Source organism: Octodon degus, unplaced genomic scaffold (assembly GCF_000260255.1).
Source record: "Octodon degus isolate 3935 unplaced genomic scaffold, OctDeg1.0 scaffold00257, whole genome shotgun sequence".
NCBI lineage: Eukaryota > Metazoa > Chordata > Mammalia > Rodentia > Octodontidae > Octodon > Octodon degus.
This window is the reverse complement of record NW_004524833.1, coordinates 464,278-490,289: the sequence shown is the minus strand read 5'-3', so window position 1 is coordinate 490,289 and position 26,012 is coordinate 464,278. Positions and strand designations below refer to the sequence as shown.

Genomic DNA, 26,012 nt, shown 5'->3' with positions numbered 1-26,012 from the left:
GGGGAATCCTAGCAGGTTGGCAGCTTTGGAGAATAATGTTCTAGTAATTGTCCTAGGATACTGGTTTCTGAATCTTGGCCTGACATTAAAATCACCTGGGGAGCTCTTAAAACTCCTGATCCTCAGGCCAAAGCCTGTACTGATTAAATTGGAATCTCTTGGGGGTAGGGGCATTGGTATATTTAAAGCTCGCAAGCATTCACTGCAGCCAAGATTGAGAACTTTTGGCTAAGCCTTAGAAAGTATCTTTTATTTTTTATTCATAGTGTTTTCATCTGTATCTCATTTTATGCTGTTGAAGTGAACTTGAAGAATTGATTATCAGTGCCCAAAAGATCCTCTCAAACTTTAGCATGCATCAGGATCACCTAAGCCTGTGAAGGCACAGATTGCATAGCATTTCTATTTATTCTTCTAGAGTAAGCCCAACTATTAGAATTCCTGATATAGTAGGCCTAGAAGGGGCCAAAGAAGCTCCCAAATTATTGTAAAATTGTTGGTACAAAGAACACACTTTGAGAACCTTGGCCCTAATCCCTTCTTCCAGAGAAACTACCTCAGATGGCTTGTACTCAAAATATCAGTGTTAGGAAAGATCATAGATGCTGGAGGGAGATTTAGCATGTTGTTCTACTTCCAAGTAATCATCAAATCTGATTAAAAACAATATACTATATATGCAAAAGCAGTCTCTGCACAAAAATTACTCCTCCTGTATCCCTTCTACTTCAGAATTGGACTCAACTCTGGATAGGTTTCTAATGTTCCAATGTGGACCTTGGATTTCATTTTCCCAGAAAAACAATTTTATGAATGTTTAGGTACAGCTGAAATCATGCTGTTGAAACTATTCTTCTGGAATTATGTGGGCTCAAAGAGGCCTTGATGGGCTGCCCCAGGAGTTTAACTACTATTTGAGGAACTGGGTTTCTGAATTTTAGAAAACCAATTTTTAAACTTGTAGAACAAAACCTGTTTAGCAGCTGCCTATAACTAGAACATTGGCTTTATTTTGTTTATAGTTATTTTTCCCTTTACATTTGGTGCCAAAGTGGGGCAGAAAAGATTTGTCATGTATTCAGTTAACATTTATTGGGTGCTCACAATGTACCTGGTCATGTGCTATTTACTAGGGATATAAAGATGAAAAAGACAGCCACTGCCCTAGAGGAGCTCGTATTCTAGGTGGGAAAATATTTACTAAGCAAATAAGAAAATATTTACCAAGTTACTGATGTGATCTGTGCAATAATAAGGAAAAACTAAAGGAGGGATCTGTTCTGCCTGGAAGCTGTGGGGTAAAGGCCGGGAGTGGGGGTGAGCAGCAAGAGAAAAGCTGTTGAGGTATGTGGGGGGAGTGTGTGTGCGTGTGTGTGTGTGTGCATGCGTGTGTGTGTGTGTGTGTGTGTGTGTGTCAGGAGGGGAAAGGGTTGCTTATAAGAGACTTGGAGTCAGGGAGAGATTATTAGGAGTTTAAAACCAAGAGGAGTTCTTCAGGAAGAAAAGGGGGTGCAGAGGGGAATGAGCTATGCAAGGAAGGAAGGAGTCAGGCGAGTTCCTCATGTGTTGCAATTAAGGAGCACCATATACATCATTCCATGGGAAGAAATGAGGAGACTTATGCTGATTTAGTGTAGGTGATTTTTTAAAATTTACTTTATTTTATTTCATTTTCTTTTACTTCACTTCACTTCATTTCATTTGGATGGAACTTAGGATCTTGTAGTTGCCAGGCAGGTGTTTATGCCACTGATCTATCTCCCTAGCCCCAATATTTATATTTTAATCCAGGTTCTCGTTTTTAGAGTACTTTCTCCTATTTCATACTATCATGAAGAAAGAAATTTTAATATTCAATAAAATATTAATTCTTTTACAGTGTCTTGAGGTAAGTAGTTGCAAATTGCCCCAGGCAGTCTCCCTCTGAGGTTGGCTAAGATGAGGCCAGAAGAGCAGAGGGGCACCTCCCCACCCCATCCTTCCATTCCCTCACCACCTACCAAGCCCTTCTTAAGACTGTTTCTTAATATTGAGTGCATTTAATGAGAACATTGCATTCAAAAAGTGTACACAACTAAGAAAAGTTTTAGGACAGTGTGATTCTCATACATTTAACAACCATCCGAAGCCTGTTTTTGCTATATGGGTAGCCAGCTCTTTTTGCTGCTGGCAAAAGGATAGATCTTCTCAGATAACCAACTAAAGAAGGACCATCAGGCCGATGTTGATGAGGATGTGTGAATGAAGGTTCTGATAGGCAGGACAAGCCTAATTTGATTTGCCACAACTATAATAATAAAATGGTATCTTCCCAGATGAATATTTTAAGATATGTTAAAGGTTTGTTTTTTTGTTTTTGTTTTTGTTTTAGCACAGAAGCTAATTTTAAGTACTTTGATCATTCTTTATACATTTACACTTTTACTATTTGCTGATCTCTTTCCTTTTTTTTTCCATAACTTTATTGACAGACAAATAGCAATGAGACAGTTTCAAATCAAATTGGTAGGACAGTTTTAATAATTAACACATTGCATCTCTTTCCTGTATTTACGATTCCACTCAAAATTTCTTTACACTACACAAATGTTCTTCCACTGAGCTACATTTCCAGCCTTTTCTCTTACTCTAAATCTGTAGGACACTTGGCTGTAGTACTAATTTATTTGTATGAAATATAGCAATTTCTAGAAGGCAGTGCAATGTAATGCTGAAAGCTTAGTTGTGGCATTAATAGGTTTCCAGAACTTCCACCACTTCCTATGTGATTTGGGACAACAAATTGCTTAATCAGTCTGTGTGGGCTTTTTCTCAGTTCAAGTGGAAATGATAACAGGAGCATCTATTCAATAAGTTGTGAAGATGAAAAGAGATAATGGATTACAGATGCTAGAAATCAGTCAAATTTCAGGCAATGTTTCCAATATTTTTTTAAGTATCATCCACTTCTAGTGGGTCGTATATTCCTAAAGAATATGGGCCACGACTTAGATGACTTAAAAAAATGAACTCGGGGTTGGGGGCATACCTCAATGGCACAGGTACCTACCTGGCAAGTGCAAGGTTCTGAGTTTGATTCCCAGTACAAAAAAAAATACCCCAAACTCCCAACAAAGAATAAACTCATTGCCTAAATCTTGCACTGGGTTGCCTTATATGTAGTCCTATTCATTTCTCTCTTCCACTATCCCACGCTCCTACCAAACAAGAAGTGCTACTTATGGTTAGCTTTGCCTGGGGAGTTTGTTGTTGCTTTATGATGCTGGACATCGAACACAGGGCCTCAGGCATGGTAGGCAGCTGTGTACCACTAACTACAGCCCTAGACCAAGAACAGTAACTTACTTGTTGTAATATCCTGTACTGTGGTTGCAAAACACAGGGCTTAAGGCTACATATGCTTGGTAATGAATTGAATCCACAGAGAACTTTTTGACCTTTCTCAGGTAGCAGTGCTCAAAACAATCACAAGACAACTACCATAAACTTCCATCACATACTGCCCTACCTTTGGCTAAACTTTCAGAGCTTTCAGTGATAACAAACAGCCGGCTGTGGCACATGTGCCTTAGGTTTGCCACCGCTGCTGTAGGGTGTCCAGCATTCCAGTGTGGTCAGGGCTGTCTTAGTTTTGGCACTGAAGTTCCTGTGAAGACTCAGCCCAGGCTTGGCGAGTGTGTGGGAGAGTTTCTGGCTATCCTGGGCCCACAGGACCTCTCTGGTCCAAACCCAGGCACACAATGTGAGACCTTCAGCCGCGCCCTTGGGACCCCATCACCACTCCGGAGTGCCCCTCCCCCACTCCCGCCCAGTGAGTGAGAACTTCTGCTGCATTCTCAGGAGCCCCAGATCCAGCCCTAGCCCAGTTTCGGCGAGTATGTGGGAGAACTTCCCCTCTCCCCTATACTTCCTTGTGCCCTACAGACCCAGCTCAGGCCTGGCATACAGGCCTGGGGTGAAACTCTGTAGCTGCAGTCCCTGCAGAGACAGTAGGGGACAGAACCACCCAGCTAGTCCAGGAGCAGAACATCTTGCCAGAGAGACAACAGATTCACTCCCAAGGGCTGCAGCAGGAAGAAGCTGAGCACAGCAGCCAGACCCAAGCCAGGCACAACTGGAAAATTTCAAACTTTGTAGATCTGCACCCGAATTCCAGTAGGTGCTAAGGTTATAACTGCACCAAAGCTCTACAACAAAGGTTGGGGGACAGTGCTATACAAGTGAAATTGCTCTGATGGAATAAGCCCCACAGTCCCAGGCACACTGGACTCCGTGGCTGCCTTGCTGCTTCCGCACCCATGCAGCTAGGCTAGGCTGCTGTTTGCACAGCCGAGTCCCCACCCTACCTGCAGTCCAGCCTTCACATTTCTTCTGCATACTTAAGTAAGCTCTTGAAGCTCTCATTCCCGCATCTTCAGGTATTTCTTCTCTCTGTTAACACTGGAATATGGTGTAATTTTTCCTATTAAAATGAGAAGACGGGCCAGGAAGATAGCTGAGTTGATTAAGCGCCTACCTGGCAAGCACAGAGTCCTGAGTTCAATCCCCGGTACCGAAAAATAAAAATAAAAATAAAAATGAGAAGACTTACTTGGGGATGGTGGAACACTTGCCAAAGTGTATAAGGTCCTGTGTTCAACTCCCATCGCTACCAAAAATAAATAAATAAAAAATCAACCATAAAAGCTGAGGATATAGCTCAGACTGAACATTTATCCCATGTTCTGTCTTCAGTACTCCCTCTGAAAACTGAAAGAAAAGAAACAACAGAAATGTTTCTAATCTTCATCTCCCTCAAATTACTGTCCCATTTGACTCCCCTTTATAATGAAACCTTTTGAATCAGTTGTCTGTACACATTCTCCACTTATAATTCTCCTTTTCTCTATTCTTTATTAAATCACGTTAGATTTTTCCCCCAATTTTCTGTAGAAATAAGTCCTGCCACTGTTTACCAGTGATCTGCAACATTCTCACACTGTTGAATTGTAAGAAATTGAAAATAAATAAATAAAAGTAAATTGTTCAGTGGTAAATTAGTTATATATGGCAAGCATATGACCCTTGCTAATTTGACTTAGCAAATAGTGTTATTAGGAATTGAAAATATTTTGTACATATTTATGTAATATTTCTTAAGTGATAAGTTGTTGGGTTTCGTCACTTTTGTAGTAAAACTAAAGAATATCTACAGTTTATCTTTTGTATAATTTTTATTCATTTTAATGAGAAAAAGATAAACTAGTGATAAAAGTTTCAAAATGGGTTAGTAGGACTTTTAGAATAATTAATACATTGCATATTGTTGTCTTCATAGTAGTTATTCAGAGGACAAGATGCAGACATGATATCTTGTCTAAACAATATTAGTACTACAGTTTATTCTTAACTATATTTTATGGGATATAAATTAATACCTCATTAAGGCTTTTGTAGGTGGGGCCATGTTGAGTTTTAAACCCAAACAGTCCTGAGCTACATCTCTAGCCTTGTTTATTTATCTATTTCCCAGTACTGGAGATTGAATCCAGGACCTTCATGGAACCTTTTTTAACCTTTACTGATTTTTATGAGTACATGTTGTATACAAGTATTACACCCATTGTTGGCTCAATAAAACTTTGTTTGTGGTTTCATCTTTGTTTGTTTGTTTGTTTTAATTTTAGGGAAGGGTCTATAAGGTATTCAGGGTTTCACTACTAGATGGACTACTCTGGTGACCAACCTGGTTACAGCCTCCCAAGAGCTGGGATTACAGTCACGCACCGCCATCACACCCAGTTTCAATTGCCTTTGGGGCTGGCATAGCAGGCCCGGGGCACCTGCTTGCCTATACTTTAATCCAATGAACTATTTGGCCAGCCCTTGTTTGTGTATTATTGTTTGGGTCAGGGTCTTGCTATGTAGTTCAGGCTGGCCTTAAATTCAATATGCAGCCCAGGCTGGCCTGCAACTTGCACCTTCTGCTTCAGCCTCCAAGTGCAGCAATCACAGGCCTGCGCCATGATGCCAAACTCCATAATGCTGTTTTTAAATAATGCATTTAATGTAGCTTACCTGCAGTGAGATGGTGATATAAATAAGCTTTCTTGGGAGCCAGATTTCCAAGACTATGTATTTTCTCATTTCCATCTGATGTGGAGACACTCACTGAGGCACTGTTTGATAAGGGAAGACAGGCCTGAAGGAAGTAGCCCAAAGAGATATTTAAGTACCAAGAAATGATATGTGATTTTTTTCAGCTGCTTCTGAGTACAGTAGCTAAAAACAAACCTATTATTTTAACCCATTTGTGCTTCTATAACAAACCGCCACATACTGGCTAATTTTGTAAGGAACATACAGTTACTTTCTTAAAGTTCTGGAGACTGATGTCCAAGATTGGGACATCACTACTTGTGTCTGATGAGGCTGCTCTCTGGTCTTAAAATATTACATTGTTGTTGCATCTCTGGAGGAAATAACACTTTATTCTCACCTAGAAGAAAGGAAAGAAGGCCAAAATCAGAATGAACTTCCTCCAAAGCCTTTTTGTAAAGACATATATCCTAATCGCACCCTCAAAGACCTGTCTCTTGTACCAGCACACTGGGAAATGAATTCCAGCACATCTTTCACAGGGGATACATGCTCAACTTAGGCAAATTGGGTAATTTGGGAATATTAGGTGCTAAGTTGGGCGGAGTACAGAAGCTATGGATTCTGGGCCCAGCTCTGCTACAAGTGGTGTGCCCTTGGCCTTAGCATCTCAGTTCACTGTCCTCTGAGATGGAAAGAGTCAGTGAGAGTGGGAGTGTTTAAAGGCCAGGCTGAGAAGGACAACAGGAGAAGTCTGGGGATGAGGCTCCAAACCAAATCTGACTCAGCTGCCTGTGAAAGTTTAGCCTTGAAGTATCATCCTTCCCTGGAAGGTGACTGCTGCTTCCATCACATGAGGGAAAGTAAGTGGAAGGGCAAGCAAATATTTCTGGTAGCTAAATTTTATCTCAAGACGAAAAATACATCTGTATCTGCAGAAGTGTCACAACCCGTGATGGAAGAGTGGCACTGTGTGAGAAGCGAGGTGCAATTCTTGAATTTCAAAATGGCTTACATAAGCCTATTAAAACTTTTCTTTGAATTGTTTATTTTGTCCTGTTACTTTAGGGCATGGGGTGAAAATAGTAGGGCAATGTAAGCTGCAGAGTAAGCATTTCAAGAAATATTTTTAATTTATATATTGTTAGGAGAGTAAATAGATTTACAGAAAGAGGTGCTCAGTAGTTACCTTGTAACATTACAAATCACTTTTTCCATTGCAGTTTTTGATAAAATACCTTTCTTTTAGCCAATAAGATGTAATGATTGTTCAGCCAAGTTTTTGGATTACTCTTGACTGTAGTTAAAACAAGTGTGATCACTGGACAATTGCCATGACAGTTGGGTACAGCAGGACTTTGTAATAAAACAGACACTTCTGTTGAAGACTTGTTTCTTACCACTGTGTCAAAGTTGAAGTATTTAAATAGCTAAAAGACAGTCTTCTTTTGATGTGTGTTATTTGTTTTGGGGGATTAAAGACAGAAGCTGTCTTGAGTGATTACATTTTTCTTTCAGTATAGTAATAGTTTTTTTAGTTGCAATTGAATGTAGTCAGTAAACTGTAAAAAGTATAAAATATATGGAATGCCTTTCACCAAAGTAGCATTAGTTGTGTGGATAACTCTGTTCTAACTTTAATTCAAATAGTTACCCTCTCTTCTAGATGGTAACATTGAGCCCCAGGGCCATGTTAATAGGGCTACTTCTAAAATGACCCAAACATGCACTGGTTGCAGTGGCATTTGAGGAAACATGTCTGAAATAATAACGAAGACCTGTTTTGTGCAATGCACTGTCTTTCTCCTCCACCCTTGGGGTGGGATGACAGACTTCTCTCCAGTGAGTGAACGCCTCAGGACCAATCTTGACACTGTTTTCTTTGTGGTTTGCCTCTTGCCCACTGGGAAGCCCATGCTTCATTCATTTTCATTCTTTTCCAATTCTAGTGCTTTTGAACACAGAACCCCCACCCTCCCACCACCTAAACTCTGCATTCCAACCCTGTGATCTCACGGTACCAGGCATATCTCCCCTGCCATGCTGCCGGGCCACCTGCTGGCTCTTGCAGGGGGAGCAGACGGGAACATAAACTCACCCTAGTAGAGCGGGATGTTTTCTGTATATTTTTATGACTAGGAATCCAGCTCCTATTTAGAGTCTCTATTTTTTTAATAACTCCTTCAAAATTGAACAAAACATTTCTTGTTGCTCTTATTTCATGATAGTATCATTCCCTCTGCACCGATGTATAGAATCTCAGAAACTAGAGAATGGGAAAGATGTATTAGGTCATGTCTAGCCCATTCCCACTGGTCACAATTCTTTTTCCCACAGTCTCTCCTCTAGTGCTTTTCTCTTTTAGTTTTCTCAAGAATTTGCTTCTTCGATTTCTCTTGGGGAATAATTTCTTAGTTTGACCATGGAGGAATTTATGTAGAAATATTCATATTCTTTTTCTCAGCTTAATATTTCTGATCATTATAACCCTTTACATTACCATAAGCAGTCCCTGATCTTTCTGAGTGAAGTATTTCTGGATGGAATTTTTTTCCCTTCCACTTATTAAGTTCGGAGTTTGTTTTTCTGCTTTGTTTTTTCTCTTCATCAATCAACCCTAAAGCCCATTAATCATTTTTTACTGGACTGAAAATTCCTTTGCTTATTCCCATATCAGGAACCCAAAACTGGTTAAGGTCCCTGGGTACTGGAGAAAGCCTCACTAATATATGTACTCATTCTGTGTCCCCCTCCTCATTTCTCTCCCTCTTCTCCCTCTCGCTGTCTTTCCTTCCCTCCCTCTCCCTCTTTTTCCTTCCCTTCACCCTTCCCCTTATCCCTTCCACTTTCTCCTTTTCTCAATTTTTAATTAGAAAGTATTTTTAAAATAGTGTTTAAATTTTGATTTGAGGATTTAGTCCTTTGAAAACTTAGTGAGAGTGTGTATATTTATGATTTTGAATGCTAAAATTATATTTGTTCTCAGTTACTTACATGATATTTCTCATATCCTCACAGCAACAAATCTTTTGGGTCTCCTCTTGAGTGCTTGAATAGACTGTAGTTGTAGACCATGAAACTGTGGTAAAGCATTCTGTTTTAGAGATGTCATCTTAGTAGACCCATCAGGAAAAGAAGTTGTTATTTGTATATCTGGAGTTCCTGGGGAAAGGGAAGGAGAAAAGTTACATGTTCTTGGCATGTAAGTTACATATTTAATGTTGGTTATCTGTCAGGCATAAAAACCAAGCCTTGGACTAAGTGCCTATTAGGCATCATAAGGACCTGGGTTCAATCCCCAGCACCACAGGCTGTGCTAGACCTGCTCCTGGGCTCACTGAGCCGGTCACTGAGTCTGGGCCATGTGTGGTGGCACACGCTTGTAATCCCAGCACTTGAGAGGCTGAAAACAGGAGAATCATTATGAGTCCAAGCTGTATAGTGAGGTTCCATACTAAATACATTAAAAAAAAAAAAAAAAAAAAGACCAAGCCTTAATATGCTGTATGGTTTCCTGGAGAGGGAGTCCAGGGTGGTGGCTCTGATGGAAGCAATCTGTAAGCCTCAAGTAAGCCGAGTCAAGAAAACTTCAGCAGATTTTTTATTTTCCTTGAAATTTGATAAAATGACTCCAAAATATATTAGGAAATATAAAGGGCCAAGGATGGGTAAGATAATCTGCAAGAAAAGAAGAGAAAAGGATTCAGTCTACCTGGTCCCAGGTCCCAGGACTTACTTAAAAAGCAGTACGATTCTGTCACAGATATAGACAAATAGGTCAATGGTAAATTTGTAAGAACAGATTCTTTCCAGGTTCTTCATACAGTAGTCCTTTTACAACAAAGATGACCTTCCAGAGCAATGGTCTTCCAAAGCCTTTTCAACAAATGGTGTTAGAACAATGAGATGCCCATGTTGTGTGTGGGGTGGCGGGGATAGAATGCCTACTTCATGTTAAACAGAATACTCCAAATGGATACAGACCAAAATGGTGAAAGGTTAACTTGTGTACACAACACATTCTTTCTGTGTATATATGTGTGTGTGTACTGTACATATCTTCATGACCACTGGAGAGTGAATGGTTCATTTTATGACATAAAACTCTATTTCAAAAGTGATATATTTTAGTAATAAAATTAAGAACTTCTCTTTATCAAAAGGTAGCATAAAGAAAAGACAAATAGCCAAAGGAGGAGAAAAAAATTTTTGTTATACAGGTCATTGACAAAATATTAGTATCTACAATATATGCAAATTCATAATAAATGACAATACAGTCTGGGAAAAACCAAATATCTTGAACATGTTCTTCGTAGAGGTATAGGTAGCCAGTATTCATAATAGCTGTCTTTAATAAGGAGATGAAGTTAAACCATGAGATTGTACCGCAGAGCCAGCACAGTAGCTAAAAATGAAAGGAAGTGCAGCTACTCATAGGAGAAAGAATTTATGCCTGCCTAATAATAACTCGTAGCAGTGTAGTTGGAGATATACATACATCAATACCATGTGACATAAATGCATTAGAGAAATTTGGCACGTAATGCACACAGATAAGATACATTCACATATATAAAAGATATATAACTTTATTTTGCAAGTTGTAAAATGTGCAAAATGTAAAAAGTCTTCATAGATGATGACTTAGCAAAACACAACACAGAGTGAAGAGGGTGCAAATGAATTTTGGGGTCAGTGGCCCTTGTCCTAAAATCCAATTCCACTACCTATTAGCTGTGTGATCACAGGCAGTCTATTAAGATCTGGGCTTCTCAGATTTATTACCTGCAAATCAGAGATAATTATCTCTGGTATTGGTGCAAGAAGGATTAAACATAAAGGATTAAGCACACTAATGAATGTGAGGCAATGAGCATTGACGCTAGGAACATAGTAGTTGCCTCTTCAGTTAAGGCTGATGTTGCTGATATTCTGCTGTAATAGTTGTTAGAATGATAATGCATTTCATTTTTTTCAGAACATTTCAGTTATAGAACATTTACTTGATACTTTTTTCTAGAATATTGAAATCATTCTGGAGAAAAATGACACTTTTTACCTGGTATTGTATTTTTCTACTGTAACTTAGTAATAAGAAGGTATTATTCAAAGAGAAAATGACAGAAGTTTTTAAAACATAAAATTATGCAGAATTGTGCTAGAGAGATAGCTCAATGGTCTAAGCGCCTGCTTGGCAAGTGCAAGAACCCTAGTTTGATCCCTGGTACTGCGTGTCATGCTGGCCCTGCAACCCCGGGCACGCTGTGCCAGCCATCAACACTGGGCATGGTGGTGCATGCCTGCAGTCCCAGCACTGGGGAGGCTGAGAGAGGAGGATCACTATGAGTTTGAGCTGCACAGCAAGTCCCTGTACCACACAAACAAACAAATAAATAAAGGAGTTTTTTAAACTTATGCAGAATTAAAGACTCCTTTTGAAGAAATGAAAAATAAAAAATGACTTTATCAAAATTAAAAGGAAACTGAAGTACAGAAAAGTTAAATATTATCAAAAACGTATTCAAAGTAAAATTTATACGATACGATGAAAATACATGATGAATATCCAATTTTTTTTTAACAAAATTTATACCAAAAACACATTGCCATTAATCTGCCTCAGAATACTGCCTCTACCTTCAAACATACTTATCTTTCTTGCCACTTTCTAAAGTGCTTATGGAAGTGATTGCTCTTTCATGGAGATATGTGCCAGTACCGTGTGACATAAATGCCTTAGATGAACTCACCTTGGCCTGACTACCTCTGCATCCTGAATCAGTTCAAAAACATTTACCATTCCTAATCATTTTGACTTTTCGTATTTTAGGGAAGGGTCTACAGGTTGTTCAAGGTCTCACTACTAAATCCAACTCCCAGTGATCCACCTGTTTACAGCCTCCCAAAAGCTGCAATTACAGGCATGCGCCACCACGCCCAGTCTCAATTGCTGCCTCAGTGTGTGCCCTGGAGGCAGGGCTGGCACAGCAGGCCCGGGGCATTTTGACTTTTAAGAAGAGCCAGAAGTCAGGCAGTGTCAAGTCCAGTGCATACTGTGCTGGAGGACACAGAGTGAGGGGTTTTTTTGCAATTCTTCCTTTCCACTGGATGGCACTCACCAGCAGCATTCACTGTAGTTTTGATTATGCTTCTTAAAGACATTCTCAAAAGAGGACTTCCAAAACTGCTTCAGAAAATAGCATGCATGGTGCAATTAGTGGTTCAAAGCTGAGGGCAGTGCTTTGAGGGGGATTCACGGCAGTGTGTCTTTTAAAGTTTAAACATTCACTGTATCTTTTTATTATACTTGCATGTTTCCTGATTTTGAGCTAAAGACTATATTTTAAATTATATTAGTAATTATTTTTTAAACTGTAACTACACAGAAGTAATGTTTATCCCTAATGCCATGGTCTTCATTTTTTTAACTGCAAAATAAGTAGTCAGATGAAAAGTGTTGAGTTTCTTTCTTTCTTTCTTTTTTTTTTTTTTTTTTTTTTTTTTTTTTTTTTTTTTTTTTTTTGGCAGAACAGGGGATTGTACTCAGGCCCTTGCACTTGCCAGGGAAGTGCTTATTCCACTGAGCCATCTCCCTGGCCCTTGAGTTTCTTTTAATGTCTGCTGCAATTTGAGTCGATGTCTGAATCGTTTTTCACTGATCATCAGAATCAGTGATCTTTTCTCTTGGGGATTGCTCCCCATACTGCACAGTTCATCTTTTGATGCTGGTCATGATTAAGTTGCCATGTTGAACCCTTACTTATCTCTTCATAAATGCAGACTTCTTATGTGTCTTTGTGTGTACAAGTTTGTGAGAGCAAAAATACGTTTTGTCATTTCTCATCAATAGCATCTAGCACAGTCATTTGCAGAAAGAAGACCAAAAATACACACCATGATGGTAACTGTCTAGCCCATTTCAGTTTGCAAAAACAGAACTAGCTATCACAGCTGTGGCATTGTGAATCTTGTCTCAGAAGCAAATGTGTTTTTCTTTTTTCCAGAAAGACAGCATGAAGCGAGTGTTTTCTGGCATTCAACCTACAGGAACCCTCCACCTGGGAAATTACTTGGGAGCCACTGAGAGCTGGGTGAAGTTACAAGACGAGTATGACACAGTGCTGTACAGTATTGTGGACCTCCACTCCCTCACTGTCCCCCAGGACCCCACCGTCCTTCAGCAGAGCATCCTGGACATGACGGCTGCCCTCCTCGCCTGTGGCATAAACCCAGAGAAAAGCATCCTTTTCCAACAGTCTCAGGTTAGCTTGCCGGGTTACAACTGAGAACATCTTTACTTTCAGATTATTTGAAGTAAAATTTGAATGATTGAAATAGCTCCTTTTCATGAGTTTTAAAAACTGAGGATGACTTCACCAAATGTGATTATTTCACTTTACTCTCTTATCTGTACTCATATCATTAAGTATTTTCATATTTCAGTAGTATTTTTCAACTTTTCTTCCACTATTCTTCAAAAATGAATAGTTCTTCATCTACCAAGAAGTTGTATTTGATCAGTACTTCCAAATTTGGAACTGTTTTTCTATATTGTATTGCATTTAATCTGATGACTTCCTGCTGTTGACTAATCTCTTTGATCAAGAATAGGACATAGTGATCAATGGTTTTATATAATTCAAGTGTTGCTTTTTGGATATATATTTGGTAGGCCTAATGGATAAGTCCCATTGTTCATTCATTATATAATAGTTTTTGATAAGATTTGATAAAATAAGCTGGGAAATTGGAAGACAGAGTCCCAGAGTCTTGTGGCCAAGCCAAGAAAGACTTCAGAAGAAAGCCAAAATACTTGATTAATATCTTCATTATACGTGAATCAGTTTATTCTTGGACAGGCAAATAGTCTGGCGCTGATACAGGATAACTGAGAAACACTAGCAAGTATGATATAATTTTACCTGCATCAAGCCCGCATTACATATTTACTTTAACCTGCAGCAAAAGAATTATTTTCTTTAATCATAAGCATCTATCATTATTTTAATGTATGTCTTATTATGCTTTGAACTTAGTGTAACAATTCATACAAAGCAAGTGGTTGAAATATATATAGTAATTACATGGCTGAGGTGTAGCTCAGTGGTAGACTATTTGTCTAGCATGCACATGCCCTGTGTTTGATTTCCAGCACTACAAAACGCATGCACATATGCCAAATGCAGTTGTCTTCAAAATTCAATTATGTTATCAATTTGAGCTTGTTGCCAGTGCATAGATACTTTGATAAAATACTAGAATACAATCATTAAAAGACCAATAAAGATAATTTATCCCAAGGAATTTTGTTTTTTAGTCAAAAAACATTTACTTACTCATGGCTTTTCAGATTCAGTTTTGGAAAGCTATAGTTCTGTCCAACACTTGCTTATATTGAGTAAACATCTGTCTTTCTATAATTTCCATCCAGGGCTGGGGAGATGGCTCGGTGGAATAAGCGCTCCCCTGGCAAGCGCAAGGGCCTGAGTTCAATCCCTGGTTCCGCCAAAAAAAAGAGAAAAAAAAAAAAAAAATGCCTGAGCAAGTATAATTTCCATCCATTCAGTTAATGTCTGCTCTCTAAATATAGACAACAAATGAACTCTTCTACACAGCTACTCTTCACATACTTGGAGACATGTATTATATACTATCCTTACCCTGAAGGGTTTCTCTTCTAAATTTATTGTTTCCAGTTCACTCTGTCCCAGTGAGACCTACCTTAGAAGTATTCTCCCTTTCTCTCTGAAAGGAATGTGTCTTTCATATTTCATGCAATAAGGTTTATTCAAGCTCTTTGCATCCGTGTCTCTCTATCACATGGAAAGGTGGTCATCATCAGGATCATCTAATGATTTTGCTAAGCACATCATCTTCGTTTTATCTATGCTGGTTTTTTTTTTCCAGTACTGGGAATTGAACTTAGGGTACTTGTGCTTGCCAGGTAGGTGCTGTGCTACTGAGCTGTATCACTGGCCCTAATCTGTTTTTAATACAAATTCTATCTTTATCCATTTTTGATGCTATTTCTAAAAATTGCATTCCAACTTGAAGTGCATATTGTCTTAACTGAATATGTCTATATCCAGTCAGTCCTTGTCAAATGGTTTTCTAAATAACTTGTAATTATTAACAGCTTATTTACAGTAATATTCAACAAATGTACTTTAAACTTACTCCTCCAGAAATAATTACCATATTATAATATTAGCATATTATAGATGTGTTTCCCTTTGTAAAGGGTCTTTGGTGGGGACCTCCATGAGGTCTAAATTTCTCAGTAATTGTTATTCATTTTCCATATGGCAGCATTGTTGTGTAAAACAGCAGTTATGAAAGAGTAATTCACAGCATAACCCCTTTCCTAAATGAGGGGTAAGAAAGTGTACCTTCCATCTGAATGGTACCATGGAGCTTCACAAGCTCAGGGATTCTAAGAAAGCTGTAGTTCTGGGTCGCAGCATGCATGGGGCAGTGCTGACTACGTGTGTCTGCTTCCTGTCTGCTTCCTCAGTGTAGGTCTGAGGCTGCCTCACAGTTCCTTCCCTTCCTGCCTTTCCTGTCAGCTCTGTTGTAAGGAATTTTGATAGTTCAGCAGCAAGCTTGAGAGAGGTATTCATTTTGCCTGCATTTTATAACATTTTCCTCGAAGCCAATCCAAAAGGCTTCCTCAGTCTTTCTGACTGTGGGTCATGCTTAATCTTGACCATTTCCTTTTCTTTTTTGTTGACAAATGAAACTTATGTATATATATAAGTACAATGCAATGTTTTGTTAATATGTACAAACTGTACAGTGCTAAATCAACTTCATGAACATATTAATTACCTCATGTTTTTGTAGTGAGAACATTTAAAATTTATTTTACATGTTGTTGACTTCAGTGCTGTGGTATACAAAAAGCTTCTCAAATTTGTTCCTTCTGTCATTTTGTATCTCATGTCACCAGCGTTTCTCCATTTCCTCAACAGTTCCCTATGAGTTCTTTTTTTTTTTTTTTTTAATGTATTTGGGACAGGGTCTCACTACATACCTCAGACTCATAGTGATCCTACTGTTTTCAGCCTCCCCAGTGCTGAGCTTAGAGATGTGTGCAACACCTCGCCCAGTCTGTGAGTTCATTTTTTGTTAGATCCCACATATGCCCTGTATGGTATTGATATTTCTATGCCTCACTTATTTCTCTTAACATAATTTTGTCCTGGTTCATCCACGTTGTCACAAATGATAGGATTTCCTTCTTTTTCAAGACTGAATAGTATTCTGCCCTGGGTATATTTATTTATGCCACATTTTCTTTATCCATCAATTGATTGACACCGACTGACTCCACATCTTGGCTAATGTGAAGAGTACTGCAGAAATCATGGGCATGTAGACATCTCTTTGACATACTAATTTTATATTCTTTGGACATATACCCAATAATGGGCTTTTGTGACATTTCTGTTTTTAACTTTCTTTGAAACCTCCGTGCCATTTTTCATAATGACTATCCTAACTAATAGTCCCTACAAGCAAAGAGTTCTCTTTTCCCATGTTTTGTTAACAATTATTATCTTTTGACTGTTTAATAATATCCATTGAAATAATGTGAAATCATTAACTTCTCAATTAGCTGTCTGAAGTTAGACACCTTGAGCAATCCAGGGCTTTTATTATACCCCTAGAGTATCACTTTCATAAGAAGTATTTGTGGGCTGGGAATTTTGTTCTGCCCCCTGCCTGCCAACCTGCACCATGCCTTTTCCTTAGGAGCTCCTGGCAGAGGGACAATAGGGATCCCCAGCCAACATCAAGGGTTCTACATTATTTCTTGCCTCGAAATGAAAATCCCCTTTACTTCTGTCCCACACTTACAGAATGGCAGTTCATTCCCTGAGTGGCAGTTACCTTTCTTTCTTTCTTTCTTTCTTTCTTTCTTTCTTTCTTTCTTTCTTTCTTTCTTTCTTTCTCTTTCTTTCTTTCTTTCTTTCTTTCTTTCTTTTTGTGCTCATTATTAACTTTATAGAAAATCAATAATAATTATATAGCAAATTAAAAACTGTAGCTTTTTCCCATCTTGCAAGATGGCAGGTGAAAAAACTGAGAAGCCAGACACTAAAGAGAGGAAACCCAAAATGAAGAAGGCTGCTGCCAGTGGTACTGGTTAAAAGGGTAAGGTGAAGGCAAAAAAGTCCAAGAAGGGCAGCCCCACTGCAGCCGAAGTCCTGTCCTGGTTACAGGAATTGGTAGATAGTCCCGATCTGCTATGTGTTCCAGAAAGGCTTTGTACAAGAGAAAGTTCACAGCTGCTAAATCAAAGGTTGGGAAGAAAAAGAAGGAGAAAGTTCTTGCTACGATCACAAAACCAGTCGGTGGGGACAAGAATGGAGGTACCCAGGTGGCTAAGCTTCGAAAAATACCTAGATACTACTCTACTGAAGATGTGCCCCGAAAGCACTTAAGCCATGGCAAGAAATCCTTCAGTCAGCATGTGCGGAAACTTCGAGCTAGCATCACTCCTGGCATCATTTTGATCATCCTAACCGAGTGTCATAGAGGAAAGAGAGTGGTCTTCCTGAAGTGGTTGGCCAGTGGCTTGCTACTTGTGACTGGGCCTCTTAGCCTTAATCATATTCCTCTAGGAAGAACACACCAGAAATTTGTCATTGCCACCTCTACAAAAACATATCAGCAAAGTGAAAATCCCCAAACACCTCACTGATGCTTACTTCAAGAAGAAACCCAGACACCAGGAGGGCGAGATATTTGACACCAAGAGAGAGAGATACCAAATTTCAGAGCAGAACAAGGTGGATCAGAAACCCGTGGAGTCACAGATTTTAGCAAAAATCAAAGCCGTTCCTCAGCTCCAGGACTACCTGCGATCCGTTTTTGCTCTGACAAATAAAATTTATCTTCATAAATTAGTGTTCTAAATTTCTTACTATCCTAATTGTCTTAGTTACTTTTTATTGATTGTTGGGATAAATCCCTGACACTCAAAATGAAGGAAAGGTTTATTTACCTCACAGTTGCTGGAGGGTTCAGTCCATACTCCTATGGCTCCAAAGCAAAGATCAGCAGTTCAAGGCAGCAGAAAACAATTAAGAGCAGAGGAGGAGCAGTAGCTGCAGTGTCCATGAAACCTGACTTCTACACTAACTGCGAAGGCCAGCACTCCACGGCTCCTCAGAGGACTGCGGCTTCTCCATGGAAGTGGGACAGGAAGTGGAGCAGAGCAGCAAGAAACCTTCCTTAATTCCTTTATATATACTTTTTGTGCTGAGTCACTCTGGGGCAGCCAGAGGCACTAGGTTTGAACCAATGACACCCTAGTTCCAGCCCAGTTATGGGAACTGCCAGCCAAGGTGACACAGTGTATCAACTATTACACTAATGAAATAACTGATACATTTTTAAAAAGTCAATAAGGGCCAGGAAGATGGCTCAGTAGAAAAGCGCTTTCCTGGCAAGCACAAGGACCTGAGTTCAATCCCCAGTTCCACAAAAATAAATAAATTAATTAATTAATTAATTAAATAAAATAAAAATTGTAGATAAATACTGAAATGTGAAAGATATAGGATGTAGACAGAGTGAATTTTAGAAAAATATTTCTGAAATGTATACATAAGATGAGATTAATAGATTGCGCATTGTGAAAATAATTATTCACAAACTTAAATGAATATAACAAAAATTGTCTAAGGTAAGTATGAAGAAGAAAATTTACAGATCAGTAATCTAATAGTTCTCTCTGTTTCAAAATCAAGAAACTTATATTCATATAATTAGAATTCTCAAAATAGAAGGAGTAGGTAATAAATATTTAAACATTTAAAATTTCTGAATTTAGTTAAAATTATAGCACCACATTTGCAAGAAAAATGAACCTTTTGCACAAAAAATATGAATGAAATCATACCAAGATACACAAAACTGAAATTGTCCAGAACTAATTGTAAAGAAAAAAAGTTCATTAAAGTGTATACCTAGAAAAAAAATTAGTTATGGAAGAGCAAAATTAAATGCCATCTTATTCCACATTAGAAAAAAAAAAAAAAAAGAGCAAGTGAGTAAGAAACTGGACTTATTTATTCAAAGGATTGAAAAAAAAAATCTGTCCTCATTGGATTTTATACTTAGCGATCTTAACTTTGAAAACTACAAGTAAAATACTTTCCAGTTATACATACTCAAAATATTCTAATACCTCCAGATGTAGCATAAAGAAAATAGCAAAGACCATAATTCAGACGGCAAGAGAAGTTGCTCTGTGGTTCTAGATAAAGAATAAAGAGCTCTCAAAATGGTAATTATGCAGGACTATGTAAAATATAATTACATTAGGCGAATCCATTAAAAAGGTCATTGAAAATTTCTACAAAATGGAATTAATTTTATGTCAGGTTATATACATATTTTTTCATACGTGTGTGTGTGTGTGTGTGTGTGTGTAAAAGACAAGGAAGAACTAAAGTAAAATCAATGGAAAATAGAAATATACATTTTAAAGTTTCTAATACTAGGAGAAAATATCATACCATGTCTTATAAGTAGATTGTAAGTAAAAGAAACAGTATAAATATAAAACACCCAGTACCACAAAAACATCATAAAACAAAAATTGAAATTAAACAATATTCAGAAAGTTAATTAAATATTAATTCAAAATTAAGTATTTCAAAATAATATTCAAAATTAAAATTAAATTGTGCGTCCAAGAGGCCAGAATGTAGTATATGATATGTACGAATCTGTGATCAATTCATTTTTTTCAATTCATTTTTTATTTAATTAATTTTATTGAGAAAGAAATAACAATGAGACAATTTCAACACAGGTTAGTAGGACAGTTACAATATTAATACATTGCATATTGTTGTCTTCATAGTAGGTATTCATAGTACAAGATGCAGGCATGATAAATACTATTAGTACAAAACTTTCTCCTCATTGGACAAAGAGAAAGTAACTGTATATCTGTCCTAAATATGGCCATTTATATCCCCCTTTTTTTGTTTATTTTTTTGTCATGTGATCAATTCAAATATTATGTGAGTACCCTGAATTGGGATCAATTGGGATCAATTTAGAGTACTAACAGTATTTGATTAGGTTACTATATACCAAAATATCAACTCAGAAAATGTTTTCATGGGTAAAGAATTACTGAGAATAAAACTTAACAAAAATACTGGAATGGCAAATGTATGACCAGCACCTCTAACAGTTCGGGGATAGGATATCACACAAATTTCTAGTATGTGGTGGAAATGGACAGTGTTCATGACACTTATTGGTGGCCAGGTGTCACTTGTGGGACTGAGCTACTGCTATTTCCTTGATATCCACCCACCCTGTAGACCTGGACTGAATCATGTTTCATAGGGTGCAGGAGAAGTCCATTTGTAGAATATGCTGATGGAAATATTTTGCTGCTGTATACAAAAGAATAATTGAAAGACTGGTGTTGTATACCTCTTTTTCTCCTGTGTTTAATTGTTTGCCCTATTGGGTGGGTTCTTTTCATTCTCATTCATGGAGTTGTCATTTTGATCCCTCTAGAATTTCTTTTAGTAGTCTTTGTGGGGTTAGCTGTGTAATCATGAAATTCTTTAGTTGTTATTTGTCACGGAAGTATTTCACTTTTCATCTAGCATGAAAGAGAGTTTTATCAGTCTGGGTTGGAATTTGTTTTCTTGCGAGACTTGAAGTACGTTTCTCCATGCTCTTCTTGACTTGGCGGTTTGTGAAGAGAAATCCACCATTATTCTGATGGGTTTTCCTTTAAATGTGATCTATTTCTTTTCTCTAGCGGGTTTTAGTATACTGTTCCTGTGCTGCATTTCTAGGATCTTGATTAGTATATGTCTGGGTGTCATTTTAATTGAGTTGATACTATTTGGAATTCTATATGCTTCAGTTACCTGAATGTCAGATTGTTTCCCTATACTTGGGAAGTTTTCTGCTGTTATTTCTGCCCATATTCTTTTTTTTTATTCTTTTTATATCATTTGTATTGACTACTTCTTTCTCATTGATGCCTATTAGTCTTACGTTGTTCATCTTTGCATCATCTTGCAGATGTTGAATTATTTTTTTCCTGCTCCTAGTTGTTTTTAAGAGATCTTTTCTTACCTTTTCGCTAGTTGCAATAGTGTCTTCAAGGTCTGAAAGTCTGTTTTCACTTTCATTCAAATGGTTTTGCCAGTTTGTGATTGAGGTTTTAATTTCCTGTATATCACTTTGAATCTGCTTCATGCATTCTATTTCTTTCCTATATTGCTTATTCAAGGATTCCACCATTTTTCTATTTTTTATCAGTGTCTTCTTTAGAAGCCCTTAGTATTTCTTTCATTATCGTTATCATTTCTTTTTTTACTTCAGAAATTATTTCGGATCTGACTTCCTCTATACCTTACTGAAGTTGTTTCTTTACTTCAGAAGCTATTATTTCAAAGATTTCCAATTTCTTCTATGCTAGTATCTCCTGTATTTGTTCTGGGTGGGCTCAGGACCTAAAAATTCATTTTGCTCCTTCTCTTTGTCATTTTGTATAGCACTGTCCTCTGACCTTTGGTGTACAGCTTTGGTAGAGTTATTACCTTCGCACCATGTCTGGATTTACAAAGTTCAAACTCATTCAGCTGGGTGTGGCTTGGGTCTGGCTGCTGTGCTCCACTTCTTCCTGCTGCAGCCCTTGGAAGCGAACTGGCTGTGCTGCTTTGGCAAGATGTTCTGCTCCTAGATTAGCTGGGTGGGTCTTGCGTCTAGCCTCTGCAGGGAGTTCTTCTGCAGGGTTCCACACTAGGCCTGTCTGATGCAGGAAGTTCCATACACATGCCTCACTTGGGTGTTGACTCGAGTGAGGATCCGAAGTGTCCCCACCTTTCTACCAAAAATGCACATGTACTTTTCTCCTGCCTTCATGTAAAACATCTAATCTCAGGTTAGCTAGCAAGGCCTTCAGCAGTTAGGTCTCAAAGGGCCTCAGACTACCATTTCTTCCACTAAATTATAAAGCTATTTTTATTAACAGTTTGTGGGCCAATGAGATAGCTCATCGGTCTAAAGTGCCTGCTTAGGCAAGCTTGGGCAAGCACAGGGACTGCAGTTCCATCTATGGTGCCACATGCCACACCAGCCCCGCCCCTAGGGCAGGCTGAGCTGGCCACACACACACACAAAAAAAAGATAGCTACTACTGTCAGTTTATTTTGTATTCACATGATTAGATTCAGTTTCATTGGTGATTCTTTAACGCAGATGTTGAAAATTTGTTTTTCAATTTTTATTTTGAAGAAATTTGATGAATCAGTTCTTTGCACAGATAATATAAATTCATTTATCCACATTTTGTAGTATTTTTGTTAGTTCCCTAATATTATGAATGTTGTCATACATTAAGCCTTTAACTGATCATTAAATATGTTACAGAAAGGAAACAAATTTGGAAAATATTCTTAAAGCTTTGACAGTTAATGCCAGTTAAATTAATTACACCTGTACCCCACACACATACACAGAATTATTTGTATGTAAATGAAGGGTATTTGAAACTGTGTTAAAGAAAAATATTGTTTTATATTCTTATTCTTCTGTGAGTTTGATTTTTTTTGGAGCCCATATATGATCTCACTCCTCACTGTGTTAAATTATTTTTACATTTATTACTTTTTTATATTTTAAAATTTACATGAAATTTTTACAGTGTATTTACTGCTAGATTATAAAGACAGTGTGACCATGTGCTGTTCTTCTGGATCAGAAAAAAGTCCTGGTAATGATGCGAGGTAGGGAAAGAATTTTGTAAAATGCTGATTTTACCACTATGTTCATCTCTCATCCTTTAACACTCATTCTCCGCATTTTGACTGAACCAATTTGGATGTATTGAAGATTTTTCTCATTATTTTCTTTTTCTGTTTTCTTCCACTGGCCTATAGTCATGGTGCTTCCCCTAAAATATGTTTGCCATATGTGGGAAACTCTACAGACTCTCTTCTAAAAGGGTGTGTGTGTGTGTGTCTGTGTGTGTGCGTTTGGCAGAGGTCTCTTTCTAAATGCCAAAGTCAATGGACTTTAATATCCAGCAGGCCTGAGTGCAGATCCAATCTGAGTGCCACAGATGTCTCTGAGGTGCAGCTCCTCACATCCTTCATTGTTACTTTCTTGCAATCTAATCACCCTCCAGATGGAAGATAAAAAATGGGAGACGTAGCTTTAGGCGCTGGCTTTCTGCCGAGGCCAGGCAAAACGACAGTTTAGAACATTAGACATCGTGTTATAGAAAGTCCAAAACAGTCCAGGGAGGAGAATGGAATCTGCAGTTTTGGAATGTGGCCTTGTTCTCTAGTTAGAGTTATGTTTTGTTTCCCAGGAAACTAAAATCAATAATAATAATAAATAAAAGGGGATGATAGAGGAATCAGTTTCTGAACGAAGGCCAAAGGAACTGACTATAAGAATATTGGCTCTCTGTGCTCAAACAGAAGTTATACCTGACTCACTGTTCTTTGTCTTAGAAGGTACAATGAAGGCCTAAAGTTGGAGAGTCTCTTTGTCTTTATTTATTCTGGTAATTAGAGAATCACATCAGAATATATGTTCTTGATTGGTGAACTCTCAATATTGTTAGATGTCAAGAACAGGTGCATATTTAACTCAGAATAGAAAGAAGCAGAGAAATGTCTGCAGAGAGTCAGGAACTTGGGGGATTTATCTGTACACTTGATATTACCTCCAGCATTCCTGGCAGAAGTAAGGATCTAAATAGCCTGTGGCGTAAGTAATGAGCAGTTAGAAAACTGATTATATACCAACTCTGCATATATTCCCTCTCTGCCAAGTTTCCACTAGTACCCACATACTCCTCCTTGCTTAGGTCAGCACCCTGTGTGACCTGGTGAACAGTTGAGGTGTTTTTGTTGCCAGAGGAACAGGTTATAACTTGATTACACCTTCAAGAAGAGGTCTTTACTCTGTAAAGCTGAGGCAGGGGATCACGAGCAGTCTGGCAATTTAATGACTTGGCAAGACCCTGAAAAGGTTTTCTGAACTCCCCTTTTAATGTGTATAATAAGGATTTCACTATAATGATGTATCGCCCTTGGCTAATGCTAACTTTATGTCCCCCACCCCACTGTCTACATGTTGTACTGCCCTAATAGGCCCCTATTGTTGTAAAGGATTGAGATAAACTGGGATTAAAAGACAGAAGTTACCTGGCACAGAATCCACCTGTAATCCCAGCACTCAGGAGACTGAGGCAGGAGGATCATCTTGGGCTCAAGGTAGCTTGAACTATATAGCAAGACTTTGTCTCAAAAATGTCTAAAAGATGGAGATCAAATTAATGACAATGCCTTTTGTTATCCTCAGTAATAAAATATTTTCCAGCTGGTGGTCTAACTGAATGGTATAGTGTTTGCCTACCAAGCACAAAGGTCTAGGTTTGATCCCCAGCACTACAATAAAGTAAAATAAATTATCTGCAGAAGATTTTCTTGGGGCTGGGGACATAGCTCAGCGACAAAAATGTCTGCCCACCAAGCACAAGGTCCTGAGTTCAATCCCTAGTACCAAACAAAACAAAAAAGAACAAAAGAAGACAAAAAATGTGGCTTCCAGAAGACTTTCCTGGTGACTTTTTTTTTTCATTTGAAGGCTTTAAAAAAAATATTTCAACCATCAGAAAGTATAAATGTAAATGCCTTTTGAAGTGCTAACTTTTTGGCATACTTACTTTCTGTTCTGTTTTTTAGATAAAAGGAGACATTGCAAATATAATAGAAACTTGCTGCTTCCTCAGTTACAGCCATGATATTGATTTAACATTATCATTCCACATAAATGTTTATACTTTTATTTCGTATGATGTGGCCATAAGTAATCTATATTATTTCTTTTGCATTTTTAAAACTTGATGTAAATTTTATCATGCTGCATATCTTCTTGTGTTTGTATGATGTGGCTTAAGATCTGTTTGTTTTAATTGCTATATAGTATTCCATTGTTTGTCTGCCCCGTCATAATTTATTAACCAATTTTCCAGGCCAAACATCTTGATTTGTTCCATCATTTCATTCCTATAAACCATATTACAGTAAGCATAGCGAGAAAAGCCTTTCATACACAAATGAAAGACTTTAGGTGTTTCTTTGAAATATTTTTGTTATTTGCTAACTTTTGAGCAGCTACCATCATGAACAGTTTTCCTATTTTGTTGCTTGCCTTTTCACCCCTTTGACTGTATTTTTTGATGCAAATAAGTTATAAATTTTGATGTAATAAAAGAGCAAAGATACCTTCATTATTTTGTTGGACCTGAACTCCTGGGGCCAATATAAACAGAAACTTACTGAAAAGATAGATAGCTTTTTCATAAAAAACCAATTAACTGTCCAGCCCAGGCGCAGCATGGGTGAGACTCTCTTGCACCCCCTTGGGACGCCCCCGACCACTCCGCAGCACCTCCCCCACCCCACCCACCAAGTGGGAATTTCTGCCGCATTCCAGGAACCCCCAGACCCAGTCCTAGCCCAGGCCTGGTGAGTGTGTGGAGAGCTTCCAGCTACCCTGCGCCTGCAGGACCTACTGGTCCCAGCCCAGGTGCAGCATGGGTGAGACCCTCTTCCACCCCTTGGGACGGCCCCCACCACTCCACAGCACTTCCCCTACCCCGCCCGTGGAGTACGAATTAACTGTTTACTGTCAAGATCGGGATATTTTCCTTCAAGTTAGCTAACTTAAGGGGTATATGTGTGATAGGTTGTTACTGTTCATAATTCTTCACTTTCATTTTCAGTTAACAGTAGAAAACAGATCACATGAGTTCTCTGTCACCACTACAGTACCACCATGTCTTTTTGTTGTTGTGTTGTGGGTTGTTTTTGTTGTTGTTGTTGTTTTTTTTTTTTTTTTTTTTTTTGGTGGAACCGGGG

At 38.2% G+C, this 26,012-nt stretch overlaps 1 protein-coding gene and 1 pseudogene across 1 annotated transcript in view; both read left to right on the top strand.

The window, feature by feature from the left end:
- Nucleotides 1–26,012, top strand: part of Wars2 (tryptophanyl tRNA synthetase 2, mitochondrial) — a 133,203-nt gene that overhangs the window by 58,524 nt on the left and 48,667 nt on the right. The window contains exon 2 of the mRNA XM_004646170.2: nucleotides 13,086–13,343. Within this exon, the coding sequence (XP_004646227.1) occupies nucleotides 13,086–13,343 (258 nt within the window). The remainder of the gene's footprint in view (nucleotides 1–13,085; nucleotides 13,344–26,012) is intronic.
- On the top strand, nucleotides 17,151–18,002 carry LOC105740992 (annotated as a pseudogene).